The 23,781-nt window shown below is 34.4% G+C and overlaps 1 protein-coding gene across 1 annotated transcript in view; it reads left to right on the top strand.

The window, feature by feature from the left end:
- LOC149782244 (uncharacterized) overlaps positions 1-23,781 on the top strand; it is a 577,549-nt gene that overhangs the window by 496,164 nt on the left and 57,604 nt on the right. Inside the window, exons 173-179 of the mRNA XM_089935097.1 lie at positions 4,572-4,883; positions 7,847-8,021; positions 10,192-10,394; positions 14,889-15,075; positions 17,596-17,766; positions 21,131-21,556; positions 23,280-23,436. Of these exons, the coding sequence (XP_089791223.1) occupies positions 4,572-4,883; positions 7,847-8,021; positions 10,192-10,394; positions 14,889-15,075; positions 17,596-17,766; positions 21,131-21,556; positions 23,280-23,436 (1,631 nt within the window). The remainder of the gene's footprint in view (positions 1-4,571; positions 4,884-7,846; positions 8,022-10,191; positions 10,395-14,888; positions 15,076-17,595; positions 17,767-21,130; positions 21,557-23,279; positions 23,437-23,781) is intronic.

Raw genomic sequence — 23,781 nt, 5'->3', positions numbered from 1 at the left:
CTTGTTTTTTTAAGATCCTCTCTTGTCTGGGGTATATTTTCTTTATTAACACTTTTCCAAGCCAATAAAACCATCATGCCAAAAAGCATTTTTGTCTTTTTGGATAAAGACTATGAATCCATGTTATTTTCAAAGCTAATATAAATTTATCAATATCTGCCATCACCAAGCCATAGGTCCCTTAGAAAAGCTTTAATTGTAACATATCTTTTAACTTTGTCCACTTCTAACTTCCATATAAATGTGAAAACTAATTCATTTAATCCCCTCATAAAATTTTGCAGAACATTTGGTAATAAGATGAACATATGTTTAAAATTTGGAATAATTAAGGTTTTCAGAACTGTTATTTTACCATTTGGTGTTAAGGATTGCTTTTCCAATGTTTTAAACAATTTTTAATCATTCCACATTATTTTCAGAATTCATCTTTACCAATTTATCCAAATCCAGGAAATATGTTATGACCACTGATATAAATTCAGTCACCCACTATAATGTAAACTGTGATGAACTGTTTCTGCACTGAACCTGCCGCTTCCTATCCAGACCACTCTCATGTTGGTAATATTAAGTTTCAGTCCTCAAATCCAGGCAAAGAAGTTTAACACTTCAGTAGAGGATTCCAAAGAAGTTTAACACTTCAGTGGAGGATTCCAAAGATGTTTAACACTTCAGTAAAGGATTCCAAAGAAGTTTAACACTTCATTAGATGATTCCAAAGAAGTTTAACACTTCAGCAGAGGATTCCAAATAAGTTTAACACTTCAGTGGAGGATTCCAAAGATGTTTAACACTTCAGTAAAGGATTCCAAAGAAGTTTAACACTTCACTGTAGAGGATTCCAAAGAAGTTTAACACTTCAGTAGAGGATTCCAAAGAAGTTTAACAGTACTTCAGTAGAGAATTCCAAAGAAGTTTAACACTTCAGTAGAGGATTCCAAAAAAGTTTAACACTTCAGTAGAGGATTCCAAAGAAGTTTAACACTTCAGTAGAGGATTCCAAAGAAGTTTAACACTTCACTGTAGAGGATTCCAAAGAAGTTTAACACTTCACTGTAGAGGATTCCAAAGAAGTTTAACACTTCAGTTAAGGATTCCAAAGAAGTTTAACACTTCAGTAGAGGATTCCAAAGAAGTTTAACACTTCACTCTAGAGGATTTAAAAGAGCCTCAATAGTTAAAGTATTATCATCAGCTAGCTGTGACAGTAAATATTCTGTTTCCTTTAGCATGATACCTATAAATACTTTGCTAATAACCTGATGCTATGAATGTCTGTACAGCAAAGCATATACACACAATAAGAGGTCATCTCAAATAATCGGTGTAGGTCTTCACACATCATGGGAATAATGCCAAAAGCTTTTTCATTGAATTTAAAAATCGGATTTTCTTTCTAAATTGCATATTTTACAGGAATTCTGAATGAAGATTTGTTGTAAAAAAATCATCACAAGTAAAAAAAGATAACCAAGAAAGTTATAAATGACTCTTTTCATAAAAACCATTCAACAAAATTTGACCATATCTGAAAAACGGCATTCTGCGATACCATATTTACTGACCTATAAGACAGTAGTTTTTGCTGACCTATAAGGGGGCGCTCACCAGATAATATGTACTTTTGAGAGAGTGACATACGTAAGGTGAAGTAGTTCGCATTTAAAACATGCACAATGGAGAGAATGTTGGCATATCTCTATGCTACATTAATGTAATGTGGATGATATTTCTTTTGGATGTTGTACTTTTGGAAATTTTACATGATTTAAGCACACTGCTAACTGAAATGACTGCTCCCTTGTGTTAAAAAATCAGCCTGAATTAGTCTAAAGTCCACTATACATAGTAGCTATTAAAATAGAGAAAATGAATTTTGCCAGACTAGACAATACCAGCTTCTGAAAGTGCAATGAATGAATTAACAGATATATAAAATGTTAAATAAGTTATCAGCTCCTTTTTATTCAATTTATCTCTGAAGTTCAGGAAGTGAAAATGACCAAGTAGAGCTAGCACTTTTTTCAAAGGTGCACATCTGAAGTAAGGCCAAGCTGTATACTCTATAACCCATAGTACACCCATCAATGATACACCAAAATAAAGGGAATTAAAGGTTCTTTGCATTATACCTAAGATATACAAGGTCTTTTTTAAATAGCCAGTATAACCAGTGAGGAAAGACGAGGAAATTCGTTTTCTTTAAAATCCTAACCCTATGCAAAATATGAAACTGTAGAGCGCCACCTAAGACATCATTTTCTGCTGACCTATAAGGGGCCATCCATAAATGATGTCACTCGTTTTTAGCTGATTTTTTACCCCTACCCCCCCTTGTCACACATTTTTTAAATAAATTCCTTCCCCTCGTCACACATCGTCACAAATGTGTGACCCCCTCCCCCCCATGTGCATGACGTCATTTATGGACGGTCCCCAAGACAATAGTTTTTTACCAGAAAATCTTAGCTTCATCTTATACACCAAATTGACTCATACATGTATATGGGAAATGTCATCTGAATTGCTTTATCAAATGTCACATAACTGTTTGTATATAAAAAAAAATTCTCAAAAAATACAAACAATAATGTGAATTTTTTTTCCTTTTGGGAAAGACATCATGTATGAAAATATATAGGACCACACATTGAGAAAGATTTTAAACAATTACAGTCATTATTAAAACAATTATAGTCAGTATTAAAAATTAACGTACATCATCAAATGTAATTGCACTAAAGCAGCATGCACTTGTAATATACATTGTTGTTTAAACTTACACCTCATGATCAGATAAAAATTATGACCCGTTATGAGAGAGTGAGAGATGTCTTGATTGTAATCTTACCTGATGACTGTGATCTTACTCATGTACAAGTGCATTATCACATTCCTTTATCAATTATTACCACTAGGTAAGCAACTCCTTCTAGTTTTAGTTACTACTTCCATTATTACAAGAATCACAAGTTTTTGTGGTGGTATTTGTATGCTAATTAAATATCTACAGCTGTAGACAGGTTTTCCAAGATAACAAGATTCAGCAGACCAGATCAGATTAGTGAGGCTACCACCAGGGAAATAAGGCTACCCATGGGTATTATGAATACAGCACAATATAATGAAAGGAAGTGCAAGGTGGTTACTCATGTAAATTTCTCAACCATTGACACCTTTTGAACTTGCCAATAGAACTGACATCAATTTTAAGTAACATCTAGCATGAGTAAAGAGCAAAATCAATTGCTGCCTAAGTATGGGAAGAGTACATAAACTTACAGAAATAATCTTATTTGTTGGGAATGGAAAGGTCATTATACTAGCAAAGAAAATCAGCATGCAAAATGGTCATTCTTGGGATTTAACCTAAATGAAGTCTGTATGGATATAATGATTGTGAATATTTAAACCCTGAAGGAGTATGGTATGTATTTTCATAGTTTACATTTACCATTTAATTTATTAATATTTTCTTTCTTTGACAAAAGTTTCAGCTAAACAGAGGCAATAAGGTAAATAAAAACAACAAAACATCATGAGGAGATGAATCTCTATCTCTCTTTCATATATCTGGCCATATTTTATTTTGATCACAAGGTGTAAGAAGAAGAGCGCAGTGGAATCCTTATGCATTTCTCTCTGTATATCTCTTCAGAAACAAACTGGAAAAAGCATTGTAACATAAATGATGCAATTTCCCTATTGCTTGTAAATCTAAAATAGCATTAATATTTAGGAAATGGATGTTATTATAGTTTAATTCCACACAGCATCACAAATTTTATCCTATCTGTAACTCTGTAAATTTTAAGGATAGTGTCGTTATATGTAGCTAAAAGTACATAATACATTTAAAATACTTCTTGTGAAACAAATTAGGTACTTTTAGTTACATTTAATGATCCTGACGAGAAAGAATACAGAGTTACAGATAGGATAAAATTCGCAATGCTGTGTGGAACAAAGTGAAAAAGACGAAGCCACGTCCTCGTCTCATACTCAGCATCAGCTTTTATATGGATGAAGAACAGAAAATTTATCAAATTTGCTCATTCGACTTGTACTGTGCATTGACTTATACACTGGCAAATATGGTATGTTGGTCTGTCATTAAGTATGGCTGCAATAACAATGAAAAGACAAAGCTTTGAATGACTTCTGAAAAGCTATCAGACAGAACTAGACCAAATCAGAATGAACATTTCATGGCATACTGGAGGCTTTTCAAATTTACAAAAAAATATTAAAAAAGACTTGAACAATTTTATTTCCAAAACTATACAAAATTTTATCACATTTTTCAGAAAGCATCCTACAGGCCTCTCACTTTTATGATAATGCATCACAAAATGTACATGTAGCTATAACAAATATTGAAATAATCTGTTTTTATAATAGAACACTTGCAGTCAAAACATTGAAAAAAGACCTACAGAAATGCATCCTGTTGACAAAGATTTATTGGCCATATTTTTCTTTTTGGTTCAACTGAATCTTTAGTTCTTATACATAACATATAATTATCCAATAATTCTTTGTGATTTCATCTAATTTTTATTCAATAGGACACATGGTGTGTATATGCCTTTGTGAATGGAACTGGACTGTGTAGCCTGTGTGGAATTCCACCACTAAGCAATGCTACAAAACTCGTTCTCCATGTCTGGAATCGGAACAACTATCTGGCTCCAATACCTGATAAGCCTTATCTTTTCTGGAAAAGTCTTGCATCCTTTAGAGACCTAATTATGCCTCCACCCATTGATGCACTGTGTCGCTATGGAAAGCCATTCCGAGGAGGGGAAATTCCAATTGTAAAATACGAGGCTGGAATTGGAAAATCACCACTTTCTGATGATGCAGCACCATTTAGAGGGGTACAGTTTTATTTGTTATGGTCTTTTGGGGGCCAACAGTATATGCTGATGGACTCCATTATGAATGTATTGGTTAAGTTAGTAATAATTAAACTCCAGATGCAAAATTCCTGAATTCTACTAAATAGTCCAACAAGTGTAATGGTTTCTGTAGAAAGTAATCGCGCACTGACTGACACGTTTCTTCAGTATTAAGTGTCAGTAATGTTGGTCTATACATGCTGACTAAGAAACGTCACTAGCCTCTGAAATTGAATATGTCATCATATTGATAAATGAATTTGTGGTATTTAAAAGTTCAGCTTTGTAAACAAAAGATTAGTTCTGTAACTAATTGAGTTACCTTCTCTAAATAAAGTCTTTGTTATTATTATTAATATTATTATTATTATTATTATTATTAAAGTTATAAATGAAAATGTGAGAGGAACTTACAGTATTATGAATTGAATCCAAAATAACCCTAAAATGGTTATATTAAAGTCCCAGCAAATGTAAAGTTCTGTATAAACTTCAGAACTGGCAATGTACTGGTCTGCCAGAAATCATGATGTCCAGAATAGTTCCAAAATATTATAGTCAGATGAGCACTTTCTATTGCCACTAAAATGATCCAAAAAAAATGTTTTTCCTCTCAAATAGCAATTACAACATAAATCACGTCTGCAGACTTGATGTTACAACAGGAAGTAAGAATGACTCCAAAAAGAGAAATGAATCTGATTGCTCAGTTCTCTCATTATATACACCTTCAAGAGTCTATTACAGCTATATGTCACAGTATACCCCACATGACAGACCTTACTTATCAATCTAATATTTCCAAATACCTGTTCATGTGACCAAACTTATGCAATAGGAATTAATTTAATTCTTCTAAGGTACCACCTGACCGACCTGTCTGATGGGAAAAAGGCCAAATCTTGTAAACATATTTACTAATAATTTTATTTTTAGTAACTGCCAACACATAAATAAGCATTTATATATAGATCATATGCAGTTTTACATTCTTTAATATCTTAAAATAGACCCTATGTGCATACAAAATCCAGCTATAGATAATCACTAGAATTTACAGCAATGAATAAAAATTACAAAAAATTAAACCAAAAAAAATTATATACCAGGAGTTAGAAAAAATATAGATGCACTTAACACATTGATCAAAATTAGAGACTGTAACAGTTCTTTAAAGAAAGGATTATAATGTGTGTCTGTGTATGTGGGTGTTTGTATGTGGGTGTTGTGATTCAGAGTACTGTTAATTTTTACTCTTTCTCAACTTTTCTGCATAGATACGACTTATAAATTTATAAATATGTGTATAAAATCTCACGTTTAAAAAAATGTCTGACTAATTTTGTTTATACTAAAATATAAATTTTACCATGCAAATCAGAGGCAGGTACTTGTACGTAGGAACTAAATCCTTGCCTTCTGTTTGGACCATCAATACCTGAATAAAGCAGGTAAAAAGTCATTAAGAAAGGAGCATGTGATTGCAGTAATAAGGCTTTACACTGCTACCTCAGATGATCTCAGCATTAAATTGGTGGAAGGCAGTTAAATAATGGAATGTGAGGGGCAGTTGAAAATATATCTATATGATTCAAAAATAGTACATATTTTTACATATTTACTATCATTGTGTCAAATTAGATTATTTAGTCAGCATTTGCATTGTTAGAGAATTTATAGATTTGAACGGTTTTGATACAAATAAGCAAATGATTCCCAGCTCAACATTAAGTTTATGTCTTGACTAACTTAGAATAGCCATACATATGTTTTAAACACTCTAGGCTTTCACATTGTATTTTATGTCTTCAAGATTTTATGACAATGTAGTATGTGAAAGTCTTGACTAACTTAGAATAGCTGTACATATAATTTAAACACTCTAGGCTTTCACATTGTATTTTATGTCTTCAAGATTTTATGACACTATTTATCGCAACAAGATTGCAGATGAGTTTTATAGTCATCATATCTGAATCTTTATAGTCATCGTATGTGAATCAAACATTACAAAATTCTGGCTCATTGTTGATTTTATATAATTTAATGGCTTATGTAACCTATCATTCATATTTCTAAAAGTCATATTAGCAGTAAAGCTTGATATTTAGGAAGATATTGGATGCTAAAAATTGTGTGCCAGTTTTTGACCATGGTTTTATGAGCTGCCTATAAATGATTTTTGATACTCAGTTGCCATTTCTCAAGCATTTTAGGTGGCATGCCAAGTTAGTGGCAGCTTATTGTTCCATGGTAACGGTTATTTTTAGGTGGCATGGAGCAGTTGCCATGTTAGTGGCAACTTATTTTTCCATGGTAAATGTTATTTTTAGGTGGCATGGAGCAGTTGCCATTTTAATGGCAACTTATTGTTCCATGGTAACTGTTATTTTTAGGTGGCATGGAGCAGTTGCCATGTTAGAGGCAACTTATTGTTCCATTTTTAATTATTGGTTTATTTTGAAATATAGGCTAGCATCAATAAAACCTTTCATTTTTCCCCAAAATGTTGTATTTTGAGGTAAAAGATATTTTTTCATTTTTTTAAATTTGGCATCTTTTATGAAACCTTTTACCCCTATGTATATGTTGTGGTCAGAGGTCACACAGAACCTTATCTTTGTTGACATTTAAGGAAATAAATACTACAAAAACTTTACAGTTTTTATTTTAGAATGATAGAACCAGATGACCACAAATAAATAATGCAGACATGAATTTTCCCAAAATTTGAAACCTGAAAATTTAATAATTCAAAATGCCATCATACATTTATTATTTGCACCATAGAATTGCATAAGCTATGAATCAGGAGTATCAATATGCTTTACTACATCATTCATTTTATTGTGAATAATATTTTTGGATTGATGTTGCATGTATTTGATTGACTGCCAATTTTACCTTTTTTAAAGTTTGTCATGTATTTCTATTTCCTACAGGTGCTTGATCCCTGTATTCCTTGTATAGACGCCTGCTCCAGGTACAACTGTGATCCATTGTGTAATGGAACAGCTGTCCAGCTTATGAACATTACAGTGTCAAACATTTCACTTCCATCAGTGGCTTTAAATCCAGAGACTGGTCTCACTGCATCTGTGTCATACTACCTGACAGGTAAAATTGTGCACCAGTCTAGTACTTTTTTGTAAAATAGGTATACTTTCATATAACACAAAACATTCCTTTTCTTCTTCATATTAACCCTTTACCACATGCAAGCGTCTTTGGATGCCTCTACTCCATTCGGATGGAAGCGCCTTTTGACGCCTCTACTCCTTTCGCATGGAAGCGCCTTTTGATGCCTGCTGTAAACATAAGCCATTTTGAGCTGGTTTTTGTAGTGCCACCTTCAGGGAAAACCCCCCTATTAGATGCTACCTTCATTTCTGCGAATAACAATTACGTTGGATCACGTGGTCGCTATTTATGCACTCTTCGATATCTGCTATTTAAAGTAACTGGCTGTATTGGCTGTTTATATGATAAAGACATGATTTCACTTCATATTGATTGTTTTAGCATATGGTCTGCTTTGAAGATAATTTTGGTAATGATGCTTACACCTGAAGGTAGCTGGTTGATGATAAAATGGAGAATAACTTCATTAATTGGGCATTCTCTTAAATCTATCTCAGTATCAATACAGGAAACTGGATTATTACTGAAAATTTGTGAAAGGTTATATTTTATGAGGCTGCTTGAATTTAAGGAGGGAATACAAGAAAAAATACAGACATTGCAGCTTTAGCATATATATATATATATATATATATATATATATATATATATATATATATATATATATATATATATAGTCCAAATTCATTTGATCATTTGACATAATGGACTTGTCTCAAATCAGTAAAGACCAAAGAAGTAGCTAATAGGAAATTGAAGTCAACATTTTTATTTTGGATTTATGTTATGATTACTTGTTTCATTTTATAATTTCACCCTTGTTGATGCCTATTTCTTTTTTTTTTCGGTTCAAGTGGCAATTATGCCAAGTGAGTTTATAGTATGACCCTGCATCTGGCATGTTTTGACCATTGTTTACTATCTGTGAGCATTTGCTGTTTTAAATTTCTCATAAAACACCAGACCAGTTTCAACCAATTTGGCAGGGATTAATCACAGCATAAAAAACTTGGGAAATCGTGAAAAAGATGCCAATCTACCATCATATATGTTCACTCAAACTGAAAAAGAAAAGCTGTCATGACTTCATATGAAAAGTCACTGAACAAAATATAACCAAATCAAACAATGCATATATATGCTGATCTGCCCTCAAATAGTCTTTCATTTAATAAAAATATTTCTTTAAATTCTCAAAAACAAACATTCAAGAGAATCTGAGAAATCTGACAGCATTCCTCCATAAAATTAGTTGATGTTCGTGCAAATGCCAATCGGCTATAACATATGGCCATGAGTTGATGTTCATACAAATGATGCCAATCAGCTATAACATATGGCCACATTACTCACATTAGAAAAACCTTTAACAATTTCTTGAAAAACAAGTCCAATTTCACTTGCTGCGGTCAGTAAGTCTTCATCTATGACAGGACACTTGTTTACAACATTTGGCTACATACACATACGAAAGTGGATGAGTGACCATTGGCTAATTTAGACACTAGGTATAAAGGACATCCAGATTTGTTCAAAAAATGTTGATCTACCACAAAATATAGACACCATTAGTAAAAATGGAAACTTTAAAATGACGTTTCAAAATGCACTGAACATAATTTGACCAAATTTGACAGAGAAGAACTCAGAAACTTTATAGTTTGTACAAAAGATGTAAAAGAAAAATTTGTAAAAACAACCTCTCATAAGCTGCTCAACTGAACTTTACCAATCCAACAGTAAATGTCCTGCCATGAAAACGGTTTAAATTTATACATATTATGCCAGTCTTAAATTAAATACAGCCACATTACTACAAGTAATGAAACATCACACCAATTTTGTCTTAAGAAATAAAAATAAATAGAATTTGGCCTACTTTGACAGAAAAACCCTGCCACTAAGGTCTGTCAGTAGTGGACAAATAATTTGGATGCTCCATCAAATAGAGATGATGATACAAAACAGAAAAACTTTGAAACAATATTGTTTTCGTAAGGTATTCAATCTCAAGTATTGAATGAAATTTCTTAAGAAAGCTTGCTACTGACCCAGATTTCCTGGCCAACTACTCTTGAATTTGGCCATTAGTCATGTCAGTCAGGGAATGGTCTCAGGCCTATTTGTTTGTTGTTTTTATCTACAGTGAAGGCAGTCCTTGCTTCAGGAGTTTCAGCAGTTGCATCATCCAATGGGTTTTATGTGGATGATTCACCTCCAGCCTTTGTACAGTCTGTCTTCCATTATGTTGATGTGCTGCAAGGGGAGGCTTACCCATCAGCCTTTATTGGATCAAACTCTACAATTAAATGTTTTTGGAAGTGTGCTGATAATGAGAGTCAAATAATGGTAAATGTCAGTTTTTTTCGTTTATACTTTACTTTATTGATAGTATTGAAAATTCAGTGCATAAAGGCTTATGTATGATGATTTATTTTGTAAATTTGATTTTCCTTTTTAATTTAGTAAGAAATGTCACACAGATTTAGAAGTGGAATTATGCTGATGAAATAGTTAACATTTCTTAAAGGACATCATAGTAATTTAGGTTACTTTTTCATTTTTAAAGAAATACAGCACAAAATCATTCTTCTATCTTAAATTTAAGCAATTTCAGGAAAGAATAGACATTGGTAAGAACAAAATAATTGAATTGGCAAAATTAGTGCATTTATACATTGACAAGCCCATGCTTGTTAATAAGAATAAACCACTGTTTTTATAAAAAAAAAGTATGAATATGCTTAATAATGATATCTTTGTATTTTGATAAGCCCACCCCTTATTTTTGAACAGTTCATTAGGCTGGCTGTATAGTCTTTTTATTGGACAAATGCTGCATTATTTCAGTGTTAATTTCATTTAATGGTTATATTTGAATTATGAACAAGATGTACCATGAGTATGTCAGTTTGTATCTTCCATTCTTAAACTGATGTTATAGATGCTTGATTTAGTATGCCTAAATGGCATTTGATAGTCTGTATATGATATACATACATTTACAGTCAGCTGCCATTCTAGCTCCGGTAAGAATGGTTCATTAATTCTCATTCACTTCATAATAACATTCTGTGCTCCTGAGATCGGCTGGTACTCAAACAGAATATATCGCTGCCATAACAATATTTTGACCCCTTGGTCAACTTGGCCTTGGTTTATTATATTCATGGATTATTACATAAGAATGCAAGGCATTGAAACCCCATCAAGAGCAAGGGTGCCAGTCTAATTGCCATGGTTCAGATGTGTTGCATTGTGTCATTGATATATTATGATGGAAACCCCATCAAGAACAAGGGTACCAGTCTAATTGTCATGGTTCAGATATGTTGCATTGTGACATTGATATATCATGATGTCAGCTCACATGCTACCTAGTAATGCCATTGGTCTTGTATCCATCATTGATAAAAAAAGAATCTTAGATCTTTTTTCTCCATTATGTTATATAAAATTTTCAGATTTTGCACTAAAGACAATAAGAACAAAAATCAGAGTTAATACAGTCTAAATTAAGTTTCTTAAAATTATCAAAAGGTATGGTTTTCTCCAGTGGCATTTTACAACCAAATTTACAGTATTGCTGCAGTGGAATGATACAGCAAAAATAGTGACCATTGAAATTGGATAACTTTGTTGAGACTATCCAGTGATGTCTTAGTAGCACTAAAGTTGGCATCCACAAGTTTTTACTTCATAAATAGAAAATAGTAATGCATTTGATTGATGCATGTCTTGTTTATTATTCAAAATGTTATTATATTGTTGAAAAGCACTGGTACTAGCTTATCTTTGGTGTACTTTAAAATGAATTCATATCAATATACGCTGGTGAACAACAGTACATAGAATTCTGACTGAAGAAACACTTCACACATGAACACCTTCGTATTGAACAATGTTTGAAAACATATCATACTAAATTGCCTTTGTATATTTAAACTCTTTATAGATGTCACCCATGCACAAATGAACCTTTATGTACCTTTAATTTTAGATAGGTTTTACTTTATATTATATGTACCATTATTTTATATTATATGTACCATTATTTTATATTATATGTACCGTTATTTTATATTATGTGAACCCTTATTTTATATTATATGTACCATTATTTTAGATAGGTTTTACTTTATATTATATGTACCATTATTTTATCTTATATGTACCATTATTTTAGCATCATTAAGTATTAGGGAATGTTAGATTTCATCCCATTAGAAAATGGATAGCATCCATTCATCCTAATATCATTGGTCCTCATATCCACTGGTTTGCATAACATCCATTGGTCCTAATATCCACTGGTTTGCATAGCATCCCTTGGTCCTAATATCCATTGGTCTGCATAACATTCATTGGTCCTAATATCCATTGGTTTGCATAACATCCATTGGTCCTAATATCCATTGGTTTGCATAACATCCATTGGTCATAATATCAACTGGTTTGCATAACATCCATTGGTCCTAATATCCACTGGTTTGCATAACATCCATTGGTCCTAATATCCACTGGTTTACATAGCATCCATTGGTCTTAATATCCACAGGTTTGCATAGCATCCATTTGTCTTAATATCTACTAGATTGCATAGCATCAATTGGTCCTAGTATCCCTTGCTTTGCATAGCATCCATTGGTCTTATATTGACTGGTTTGCATAGCATCCATGGGTCCTAATTTCCTTTGTTTTGCATAGCATCCATTGGTCTTAATATCTCCTGTTTTGCATAACATCCATTGGTCCTAATATCCACTGGTTTGCATAGCATCCATTGGTCTTAATATCCACAGGTTTGCATAGCATACATTGGTCTTAATAGCTATTAGTTTACAAAGCATCCATTGGTCCTACAATCTACTGGTTTGCATATCATCCATTGGTCCTAGTATCCACTGGTTTGCATAGAATCCATTGGTCTTAATATCTACTAGATTGCATAGCATCAATTGATCCTAGTATCCCTTGCTTTGCATAGCATCCATTGGTCTTAATATCGAATGGTTTGCATAGCATCCATGGGTCCTAATATCCTTTGCTTTGCATAGCATCCATTGGTCTTAATATCTCCAGTTTTGCATAGTATCAATTGGTCCTAGTATCCCTTGCTTTGCATAACATCCATTGGTTCTAATATCCACTGGTTGGCATAACATCCATTGGTCCCAGTATCCACTGGTTTGCACAACATCCATTGGTCCCAATATCCACTGGTTTGCACAACATCCATTGGTCCTGTTATCCCTTGCTTTGCACTGCATTGCATCCATTGGTCTTAATATCCACTGGTTGGCATAGTATCCATTGGTCCTAATATCCACTGGTTTGCTTAACATCCATTGGTCCTAACACTGATTTGCATAGCATATATTGGTCCTAGTATCCCTTGCTTTGCATTGCATCCACTGGATTGCATAGCATCCATTGGTCCTAATATCCATTGGTTTGCATAACATCCATTGGTCTTAATATCTACTAGTTTGCAAAGGATCCATTTGTCATAATATCCACTGGTTTGCATAGCATCCATTGGTCCTGATATTTACTGATTTGTATAGCATGCATTTGCCCTAATATCCCCTGGATTACATAACATCCATTGGTCCTAATATCTACTAGTTTGCAAAGCATCCATTGATCCTGATATCTACTGATTTTTATAGCATTCATTTGTCCTAATATCCAATGGTTTGCACAGCATCCATTGGTCCTGATATCTACTAATTTGTATAGCATTCATTTGTCCTAATATCCAATGGTTTGCATAGCATCCAATCGTTTGCACAGCATCCACTGCTTCTGATATCTACTGGTTTGTATAGCATTCATTTGTTCTAATATCCAATGGTTTGCATAGCATCCACTGGTTTGCACAGCATCCATTGGTCCTGATATCTACTGATTTGTATAGCATTCATTTGTCCAAATATCTACTAGTTTACATAACATCAATTTGTCCTAATATCTACTAGTTTGCAAAACATCCATTGGTCCTGATATCTACTGATTTGTATAGCATGTATTTGTTCTAATATCCACTGGATTACATAACATCCATTTGTCCTAATATCTACTAGTTTGCAATGCATCCATTGGTCCTGATATCTACTGGTTTGTATAGCATTCATTTGTCCTAATATCCAATGGTTTGCACAGCATCCATTGGTCCTGATATCTACTGATTTGTATAACATTCATTTGTCCTAATATGCAATGGTTTGCATAGCATCCAATAGTTTGCACAGCATCCACTGGTCCTGATATCTACTGATTTATATAGCATACATTTATCCTAATATCTACTGGTTTACATAACATCCATTTGTCCTAATATCTACTAGTTTGCAAAACATCCATTGGTCCTGATATTTACTGGTTTGTATAGCGTTCATTTGTCCTAATATCCACTGGTCTGCATAGCATCCATTGGTCCTGATATCTACTGATTTCTATAGCATCCAATGGTCCTGGAAAGCTACTGATTTGTATAGCATCCGTGGGTCCTGATATCTACAGATTAGTATAGCATCCATTGGTCCTGATATCTACTGGTTTGCAAAACATCCTTTGTTCTGATATCTACTGGTTTTCATACAATGTTGCTTATAAAATATTGGCTACTAATACCCCCATGTTCTAAAACTGCCCATACAGAGAGACATCAGCATTAAAAGCATGTTATGATCTTTTCATCACAACATACATAACATAAATAAAATTCTACACAAAAAATACATACATACATATAAAGCACAGTAAGTTTGAACCAAGTCAGCACTGAGATGGGATTTTTGGGACCAAGTTAAAACACAAAGAGAACTTACTGCTTTCCAGGAGTATCAGTGGGCTTTGGGACTAACAGTTGGAGGAGAGGAGCTTCAGAATTTTACATCAACCGGGATGGAGCCAGTAGGTAAAAATGACCAGCTAGAGGGCATCTTGGAGCACAATATGACATACTATGCCAGCATTCGTTGCCGAAATGGAGCAAATATGGAGACTCAGTGGAATGACACAAAGGGTTAGTACTTGTTCTCTTGGACTTCGTCATTCTTTACATAACATGGCCTGTTTTTGTTGCTTTGAGGCATGAACAATTTTGCTGTGATAAATATCAGAAACCGATGTGCCCTTCAAACAATGTCACTGTTGTACCCTCCCTTTACACAGAAAAGAGGGGTGGGAGAAAGTTCTGATATTTTCAGTTCTTTTCTTCCATCCATTCATTCATTCACCTATCCGTCACATTTTTGGCTCAGTCTACAGCTGTGCTGCAATTGGAGATCAATTAATGAAACTTGGTACATTATCATTATTATAATGGGAGTTACATCTCACCCTTTGGTACCTTACTTGAAGCTCAGATGTGATCATATTTAGATTTATACTGTATGCTCTTTAATGCAAAATTCTGTACCTTTACTAAATAATGTCTTGTGCATCATATGCAAGCTCATATCTTAAAGATCAGTTTGCAATCTTTGACATCATGCCACTTCTTTTCCATTCAACTTAATAATTCCGTAGAAATTTCAGATACAGACTTAAAACTTTGTATTGATATATGTCACTGATTATAGTACATTAGTTGGGTACTTTATTCAGTCATATATTTTCAAGACAAAGGGCAGCAGTCTGTAATAAAGGAGGCAGGGGATATATATTTTGCAAATTCACTGCTGCTGCTGCTGCTTACAGTTTCATACAAGTATGCATTGACCTAAACTTCGGGGACACGAGTGACCAAGTGGTCTAAAGCACTCACCATTATGGATGACTGCCAGCTCACCTGTCTGTGTGAGTTCAATGTGGGTACGTGAGGAAGCCTGCCAGTAGCTTCTTGTGGGTCAGTGGTTCTTCCCGGGTTTTTCCAGGGTTCTTCCTCCACCAATTATACTGGCTGCCATGTGTAACCTATCCTGTGCTGAAAAATGGCATTAAACCCTACAACAACAACAACCTAAGCGTCAAGAAGTGTACTAATTTTTATGCACCACTTCAATGGCCTAGTGTCTAGAGAGTTAGCATCAGAATCGGGAGGTTGTGGATTCAAACCCTGGCCGATTCATACCAAAGTCTTATAAAAATGATACTAACATCTGCCTCACTAAGTGCTCAGCATTCAGAAGTTAGTGTTAGTACTGGTTGGCCTGATGTCAGGATAATGTGACTGAATGGTTCATGATGCTGCACATCTGTGGCATGATGTCCCAGTGCTAGACATCACTCTAAACTGCCACACTGCAGACATCATAGTGATGTAACTGAAATTTTTTGAAAGCTCTGTTAAAAATCGATGTCACACACACATAATTTTTAGATACCTCATACATTAACAGAATCTGTTTCTGATTGATCATTTAGGAATATCAACAGTACAAAATTCCTGTTTAGCATTTGCCAAAACAGTTAGCACAAAAATTTAGACTGAAAAACTTGTGCCTGTATTGACTTAAATTCAGGAAACTTTATTTGTGATTAATATTTATGAAAACATACCATCTTGTCACAAGTTTAGTTTATTGAAACAGTATTTCTTCTGTGTATATTGGATTGGCCTTCTCTTATAAAATGTATGTCAATGAATCACAGACAAATATTATATATGTTACTATTGGTCTGAGACTCAAGTTGTCCACCATCTGCATTTTCCCAACTTTCTGGAATGCAAATGGGGGAAGAAGACTCCTGTTGTTCTTGGATTTAAAAGGTCAAAGATCAAGATAACTGTGAGTGAAAGAAGAAAATGGTTTTTGCACAATAACTCCATCAACTACAGTTACCAGATTTTGTGGATATCTTCTTTTTGGGGTTAGAAAGAAACCTATCAGTTTTATAATTTAAAAACTGTCAAAAGATCAAGTTTTCTGTGACTGAAAGTATGGTTTCTACACAATAATATTAGTTCTACATTCCATACCTTGATCCAACATTGTCGATTGTTTGCACATGGGGTAAGGAAAAAGCCTGGGGTTTTTTTTGTTAAAAAAAGTTAACTCCTTCAAAAAACTTTGTGGATGGCTTGCACTCAGGTTAGTAAAGAAGCCTGTAGATTCTGAGGTGAAAAAAGGTCAAAGGTCAGGGTATATCTGATTAGAAAATAATAGTGTCTGCACATTAAATTCAGTGTTTTGAGTGCCTATGTAGCATATTGTTAGCAACTGAGCAGACATAAAGTACCATTATGGTAATCTTGTTTCCTTTATTTTCATGAGTATCAGGGTTTGGGGGGGAGAGAGAAACAAAAGAACACTTTTATTGGTACTTAAAGTTATGGATTGTTGAAATGATTTTATTGTTTTTTACAGATACATATTTATGTAATGGGTCTTTAAATTTGTGATATGTAATCAACATAGAATGCACAAAAATTGGCAACCATATAAAAAAAATAGTGAATACTGTTTGGTTTATAGGTTCTCATGAGTGAAAAAAGTGGTTGTTTCAAACATATGATTGATCACTTAATACAGATGACTTCAAAGGCAAGATTATATAATTCATTCTTATCCAATTATTGTTGATATTCCTTTGTTTCCAGGTGTAAAAATTTTGCTGTTTCCCCCTCATGTTGATGATGTAAATACAGTACCAGTGGGTACAGAAGAATTTGAGGAAAAGGTCATACCAAGCACAGCCAGAAAATCTACTAACCCAGACACTTGTGGTTCCTCCTGGACTATCAGCAAAGATACATCCATTAAGAGATATGGTAACTTGTCACATTATTCTTATTTGTAAGCGTTATAACGTCATGTCATAAATGTTGTTTGATGCATTATGGGTCAGATAATTTGCAAACCTAGACACTTGTTCCTTCCTGTACCATCTATATGTTGCATTATAGGTCAGATAATTTTCAAACCCAGACACCTGTGGTGTTTCTTCCTGGACCTTCCATGTTGTGTGATGCATTCTCTGCCCATCTGTTCATCTATCTCTTCTCATACGTGAGAAATATGTGGAATGAAAACACCACAGACTTTAGAACATCAAACCCACTATTACACAGTGGCATCCGACATATAGAACATAACACAGAGATATGGTGGAATTGTGCCAATCATTTGTCAGACACATATTTGACTCGTGCATATGTTACGAAGGTGAACCTCAACTGAATGCATACCTGACAGTGTCCACTGACAGTGGAACATTCATATCAAATAGGTAGACCTCCACCCTGTGAAACAGAAGTATTTTGATGCAAACTTGAAGAAATAATGATGGTAATGTACAATCCAAGTCGAAATTGGACTGTTTGAGGGAATGCAGTGTGTATATATAATAACAATTTGACTATATGTAATAAGTATTTTGCATGTGTTATTTTATCTTTTATTTTATGGATCTTTTACAGAATTGTAACATTTTTAGCATTAGTGGTCCGAGACCAGCAGAGCTTATTGGATGGCCTGTTGTCCATCATCAGTTGTCCTTCAACTGTTCATTCATTAGCACAGCTTTGTGTTCACTACTCTTTCAAAGCTATCTGGAGGATTGTGATGAAATGTTACACACACATTCATCCCATGATCTAGCTCAGAGGTGGGCAAACTTTCCAGTGCAAGTGCCGCATACACAAATTTACACCTTGTCACGGGCCGCATAGTTAATTAAGTAAAATAATTAATATTTGAAATAGCAAAAACAAAAGGTTTTTCTAAATAACATCTAATTAATTTTCAGTTGTTAATATGTTGTTAATATTTGAAAACTTAAACTTAAACTTCAAAAGAAGCACATTTATTTGATAAACAGAGTAACATAAACAGAGTCAGTGCGAATGATGACTTGTTCCTAGGCCACATGAAAACCCTTGGCGGGCTGCATGAAATCCCTTGGTGGGCCATAGTTTGCCCACCCCTGATCCAGCTGGTCCTAATTAGAAAAGACGCCATTAGTACATTCAGCTTGGCATCTTGAAAATCTAGTTATTGCTACTTCTCCAGAATAGATGTTCACATTAACACAGGTTTATTCTTAAGAACTTCTTAAGCTGTCTAGTTGGTCCTAAATGAAAATCGTGCCAATCTGACATCTAATATGACTGCCATGGCAGCCAGCTTGAAAATCTTATCACTTCTTATGAAGAAAAAGTCATATTGACATAAGGGTTTCACCAAAAGATTTGTTTTTAAGTCTGGTTGCTACTAATGAAAATAGTGTCTCTCATACAACTAGTATTCCATTAAAAATCTTGGTATTGCTGAATTGAAAGTCATTCCAGAAGACTTGAGTACAAATGGTGCCTATCTGACCTCAAATATGGCTGCCACAGCAACAACCATCAAAATTACTATCATTACTCTTCCAAAATGATGATCAGATTGACAGAGAACCACATTAGACCATCTTGTGAAATTAGAAGAGAAGCTTTCATAAAAAAGAATATATAGTTGCCATCTTTTTCAAGCTGGAAAAAGCTTATGACACCACATGGAAGTATGGCATAATGAATGACCTATTAAGCCTAGGTCTAAGGATCTGCCTACCCAACTTTACTGCCAATTTCAGCATTAAGGTAGGTAGCACCCTTTCTGAAATCTATCCTCAGGAGACTGGTGTACCTCAGGGCAATATATTACCAGTCACCCTATTCAAAATAACTATATTGTAAAAATGCCTTAATCAAGGAACTGACTGTTCATTTTAGGTCAAGAACTTTTTGTTGTACTATGGATCAAAGAGTATGCATGCTATTGAATGTCCACTAAAAATAAATAGATTTCAGAAATGGGCAGAAGAAATCGGTTCAGATTTTGAATTCTAAAATTGTTTGCATGTACTTCTACAGATTACATTTAATTCATGTTGACCCAAGGCTCTATCTTAATGGTTTTCTTCCTGTTGTTGAGAAGACGAAATTTGTCGGATTTATTTTCAACCATAAACTAACTTTCCCTCCCCATATTAAATTGCTCATTGAGAAATGTAAAATAGCCCTGGATCTAATACAAGTCATGGCAACATAGCTTGGACAGCAGATCAAAAGGTCTAAACTTAACTTTGGTTCAGTTGTATAAATCTTGCTTGTAGATCAGGCATGGGCAACTTCCTCCATGGCACAGGTCAGGAAAGTGAATTTTAAAGCCACACTTTATGCTGTAAATTAAAGGACAAAACTAGGTCATGTGCTATATCCAGCCCACAGACTGTATTCTGCTCACCCCTACAGATGCTTGATCCAGCCCACAGGCTGTATTCTGCCCATCCCTGCAGATGCTTGATTCATCTAATTTCTATATATGATATAGTCTTTGGCCCAAATTTAATACTGTATAATGTATGATTTGTTAAAATGGATTCAAGGTTTGAAGCTCTTATTGCACCACCCCATGGCACTATTTCGAACCAATGACCAGATATTACTTTTTAATGGAAAAATTATAGCCATACTCAAAGTTTTGCAGTCACCAACTTTTGAAAGGGAGATTCCATATACTGACTTGTAGGACACATACCTGACTAGTCTCTACCTATTGCATGGTATAGTGACATACATAACACACTTAATGCATACCTACTGACTTGTACGACACATACCTGACTCATCTCTATCTATTGAATGGTATAGTGATTTACAGGACACACATAATGCATACCAATTGACTTGTATGACATACCTGACTCATCTCTACCTATTGAATTGTATAGTGATTTACAGGACATACATAATGCATACAAACTGAATTGTATGACATACCTGACTCATCTCTACCTGTTGAATGGTATAGTGATTTACAGGACACACATAATGCATACCAACTGACTTGTATGACATACTGGACTCATCTCTACCTACTGAATTGTATAGTGATTTACAGGACACGCATAATACATATCTTCTAGATGGTGAACCTTTCCCAGTGTGCATACTGTGCCGTTGTCCAGAATATTAAATCTTTACTGGCTATCATTTATCTTGTAGTACTTCATGTTTTCATTTGTTTGTTTGTGTTTATCTTCCAACATTTTTGAGAAGGTCTTTTTAGTTACATTGTTTGCAATGAAAAAGATGCAGAATTTGTTTCTGCCCATAGTATCTCACTCATTTGTTACATAATTCATTTCAGACCTGTGTGTTGGTAGTGGTGATACAGATGAAACTCGTGAGGATATTGTGCCCTGTATTTGGGTGGCAACAAACCAGTCTGGTGAAGCTGCCATTGAGAATGGATATGTCACAATCAATCATCATCCAATATGGAGGATATCAAAACTAGTGCCTACCAATGATTTCTCAGATCCTAAATATGAAACCAATGAAGGCAATATATTTCATATGGAACCAGGAAGAACGATGTTTGTATACATTAGAATTTGTAACTATGCAATGAAATGCACATACCAGCTATCAGGCATTGTGGTGATTGAAAGCGATGGAAGTCAACTTTTTACATCTAAAAATGGAACTGAAATTACAGCAAAGGTGTCATTGCCTTCATCGAGAAAGAAGAGAGCTTCATCATTTAGTGGTTTAACAATTACAACACCTAGTGGTAAGTATTACCATTTTTCCTGCAGTGAGATGGCATTGCCATCATTATATCACACTTTCAGCAAGGTTTTAGTTAGAATTTTTCCTTGAGTATGGTCTTATTATGCGGCCTCTGGATGCCTTTAATGATGCCCACAAACAGAAAGGAATTCACATTATTTATAGAACTTGGAACAGAAACTTCTTAAGCAGAAGAAAGTACTTAAATTTATCAGCATAGTTTAAATACATTGTTCCTTACCTTGATTTTAGCTCTACTAGTTACAGACCAGAAGAACATATGAGATGGTGTGTTGTCCATCATCCATCAATCCATCTGTTGGCAAAGGTTTGTATTTGCTATGTGTCATAAACCACTTGGAGGACTACCATGAATTTTATGCACACATAGATCCCATGGTCTACTTGGTCCTAAATGAAATTGGTCCTCTGGTATGGCTGCCATCTTGAAAGTCCTGTTTATTGCTACAACCTCTGAATGGATGGTCATTTCAGCCTGGGCTTTTCCTCTGATGTCTAATTGGTCCTGTATAAAACTGGTATCATCTGACAGAATATGGCTGCAATGGTGGCTACCTCAAACATCTGTTTGTCATGACTCCAATACACAATTTCATACTAATGTGGAGTATTCACTGCTTCTTAAAATATCTGATTGGTCCTAAATGAAAATGGTACCAATTTTTTTGTTGTTGTGATGGCCATAATTGACCAGTAATATATATGGTGTAGTTTTGTTGCTATATGGTGTGTAAAACTAGTCAAGTGAAGTTGATTTTCTCATCAGTTATCAAACATTCTCTACCAATAAGATTTGAATAGATGTACTACTAACTTAACACATTAGCACATGGAGCTTTTTGTCATTTTTGCCTGAAAATTGAGTAGGAAACACATTTTGAAAGCTATTTCTGAACAGACTCGAAAACACCAAATCCCCGGTCATCTTTCAATAACATACTGCCTAGTTGTGTTAGAAACATTGTTTTTCATTGGCTATTTGACTCAACGCATTAGCAGAAGGGTAAAAGCTGGAGTTCTTTTTTTCTTTTTTCTCTTTCTTTTTTTGCTAAACGGAGTCATTATTTTTGTATGGAGACCACTCTTTATTCCAAATGCCCATCTTATCCAACTTTTTGCAAAGGCTCATCTGTCTGTTTGCAGTTCATACCAGTCTGCCTTAGATCTGAGACCAAAAAGTCTAAAATCCTGACACAAAATCGGATTATGACCACGGGCGAATTTGGGTAAAAAAAAGTCGGGTCCAAAAAATGAGGTTTTTCTATATGTATTTTGTAGTGCAACTAGATATTCCAGATTATTTGGTGTCATTGTAGAGCTACATCTGTCTACCTTTTATAATACCACCCACTTTAGTGTATCATGCATGACCATGACGCTACAGAGCTCGGCAGTAGGCTACTACCTCCTGCCCCGTAAAGTCGTCGCTAGGGGTTAATGTGTTAAGCAAATGTGAGAAGTATGGATCAGATATCAGCATCATGTGGGTTCTCTCTAGTTTAGGAAACCACCAACTTTGGATGACTGGCCTCTTTATGCCCTTATCTGCCAACACTGAATATTATAGCTGGAACTTCAGAGGTGCATTATAAGAAAGAAAGTCATTAGTTGATCTAGGAATCTGAAGTTTCCACATATAATGGAGGAAACAGTGCAATTTTTTAAAAATTTGGCCTCCTAAAGTATCTATCTTTTTGTTTCAGGTTTACAAGATAGACAGGCCATTGTCGTAACTGAGCTGACAGCAAGTGAATTATCCACAGAATACCAGGCAGCCACATCATCAGCCTTCATCCCATACATTGTTAATCCAGCTAAGACCTTGCTCAATGGCACTGTGGAGAGATTGCTACTAAAAAGGTAATACTGATAGGTCTGGCTGAATTTCATTAGGCATCTTGAATTTAGCAAATATTTTTTGCAAGGTTTTTGGCTTTCTTCAATTTTTTTCATGTTTATATGTAATGAAATAGTTAAGTTGACTGCATGTGTTTAACTGGTATCTTTAGAGATATGAACAGTACCATATATTTCAGTATTCATGTGCTATCTGATTGTAAGAATTAAAATACTGTAATAGCTGTAAATTTTGGGACACAAAAAAATAATTTTTATCTGTCCCAAAACTTGTATGCATGTAAAAAAAATATAAAAAAAACATTTTCGGTGTTCCCTACACATGTGGATGCAAAAATAATGTCAAGA

This window comes from Sinohyriopsis cumingii, chromosome 15, assembly GCF_028554795.1.
Source record: "Sinohyriopsis cumingii isolate HCF-2022 chromosome 15, ASM2855479v2, whole genome shotgun sequence".
Taxonomy (NCBI): domain Eukaryota; kingdom Metazoa; phylum Mollusca; class Bivalvia; order Unionida; family Unionidae; genus Sinohyriopsis; species Sinohyriopsis cumingii.
This window is presented reverse-complemented; position numbering and strand designations above follow the sequence as displayed.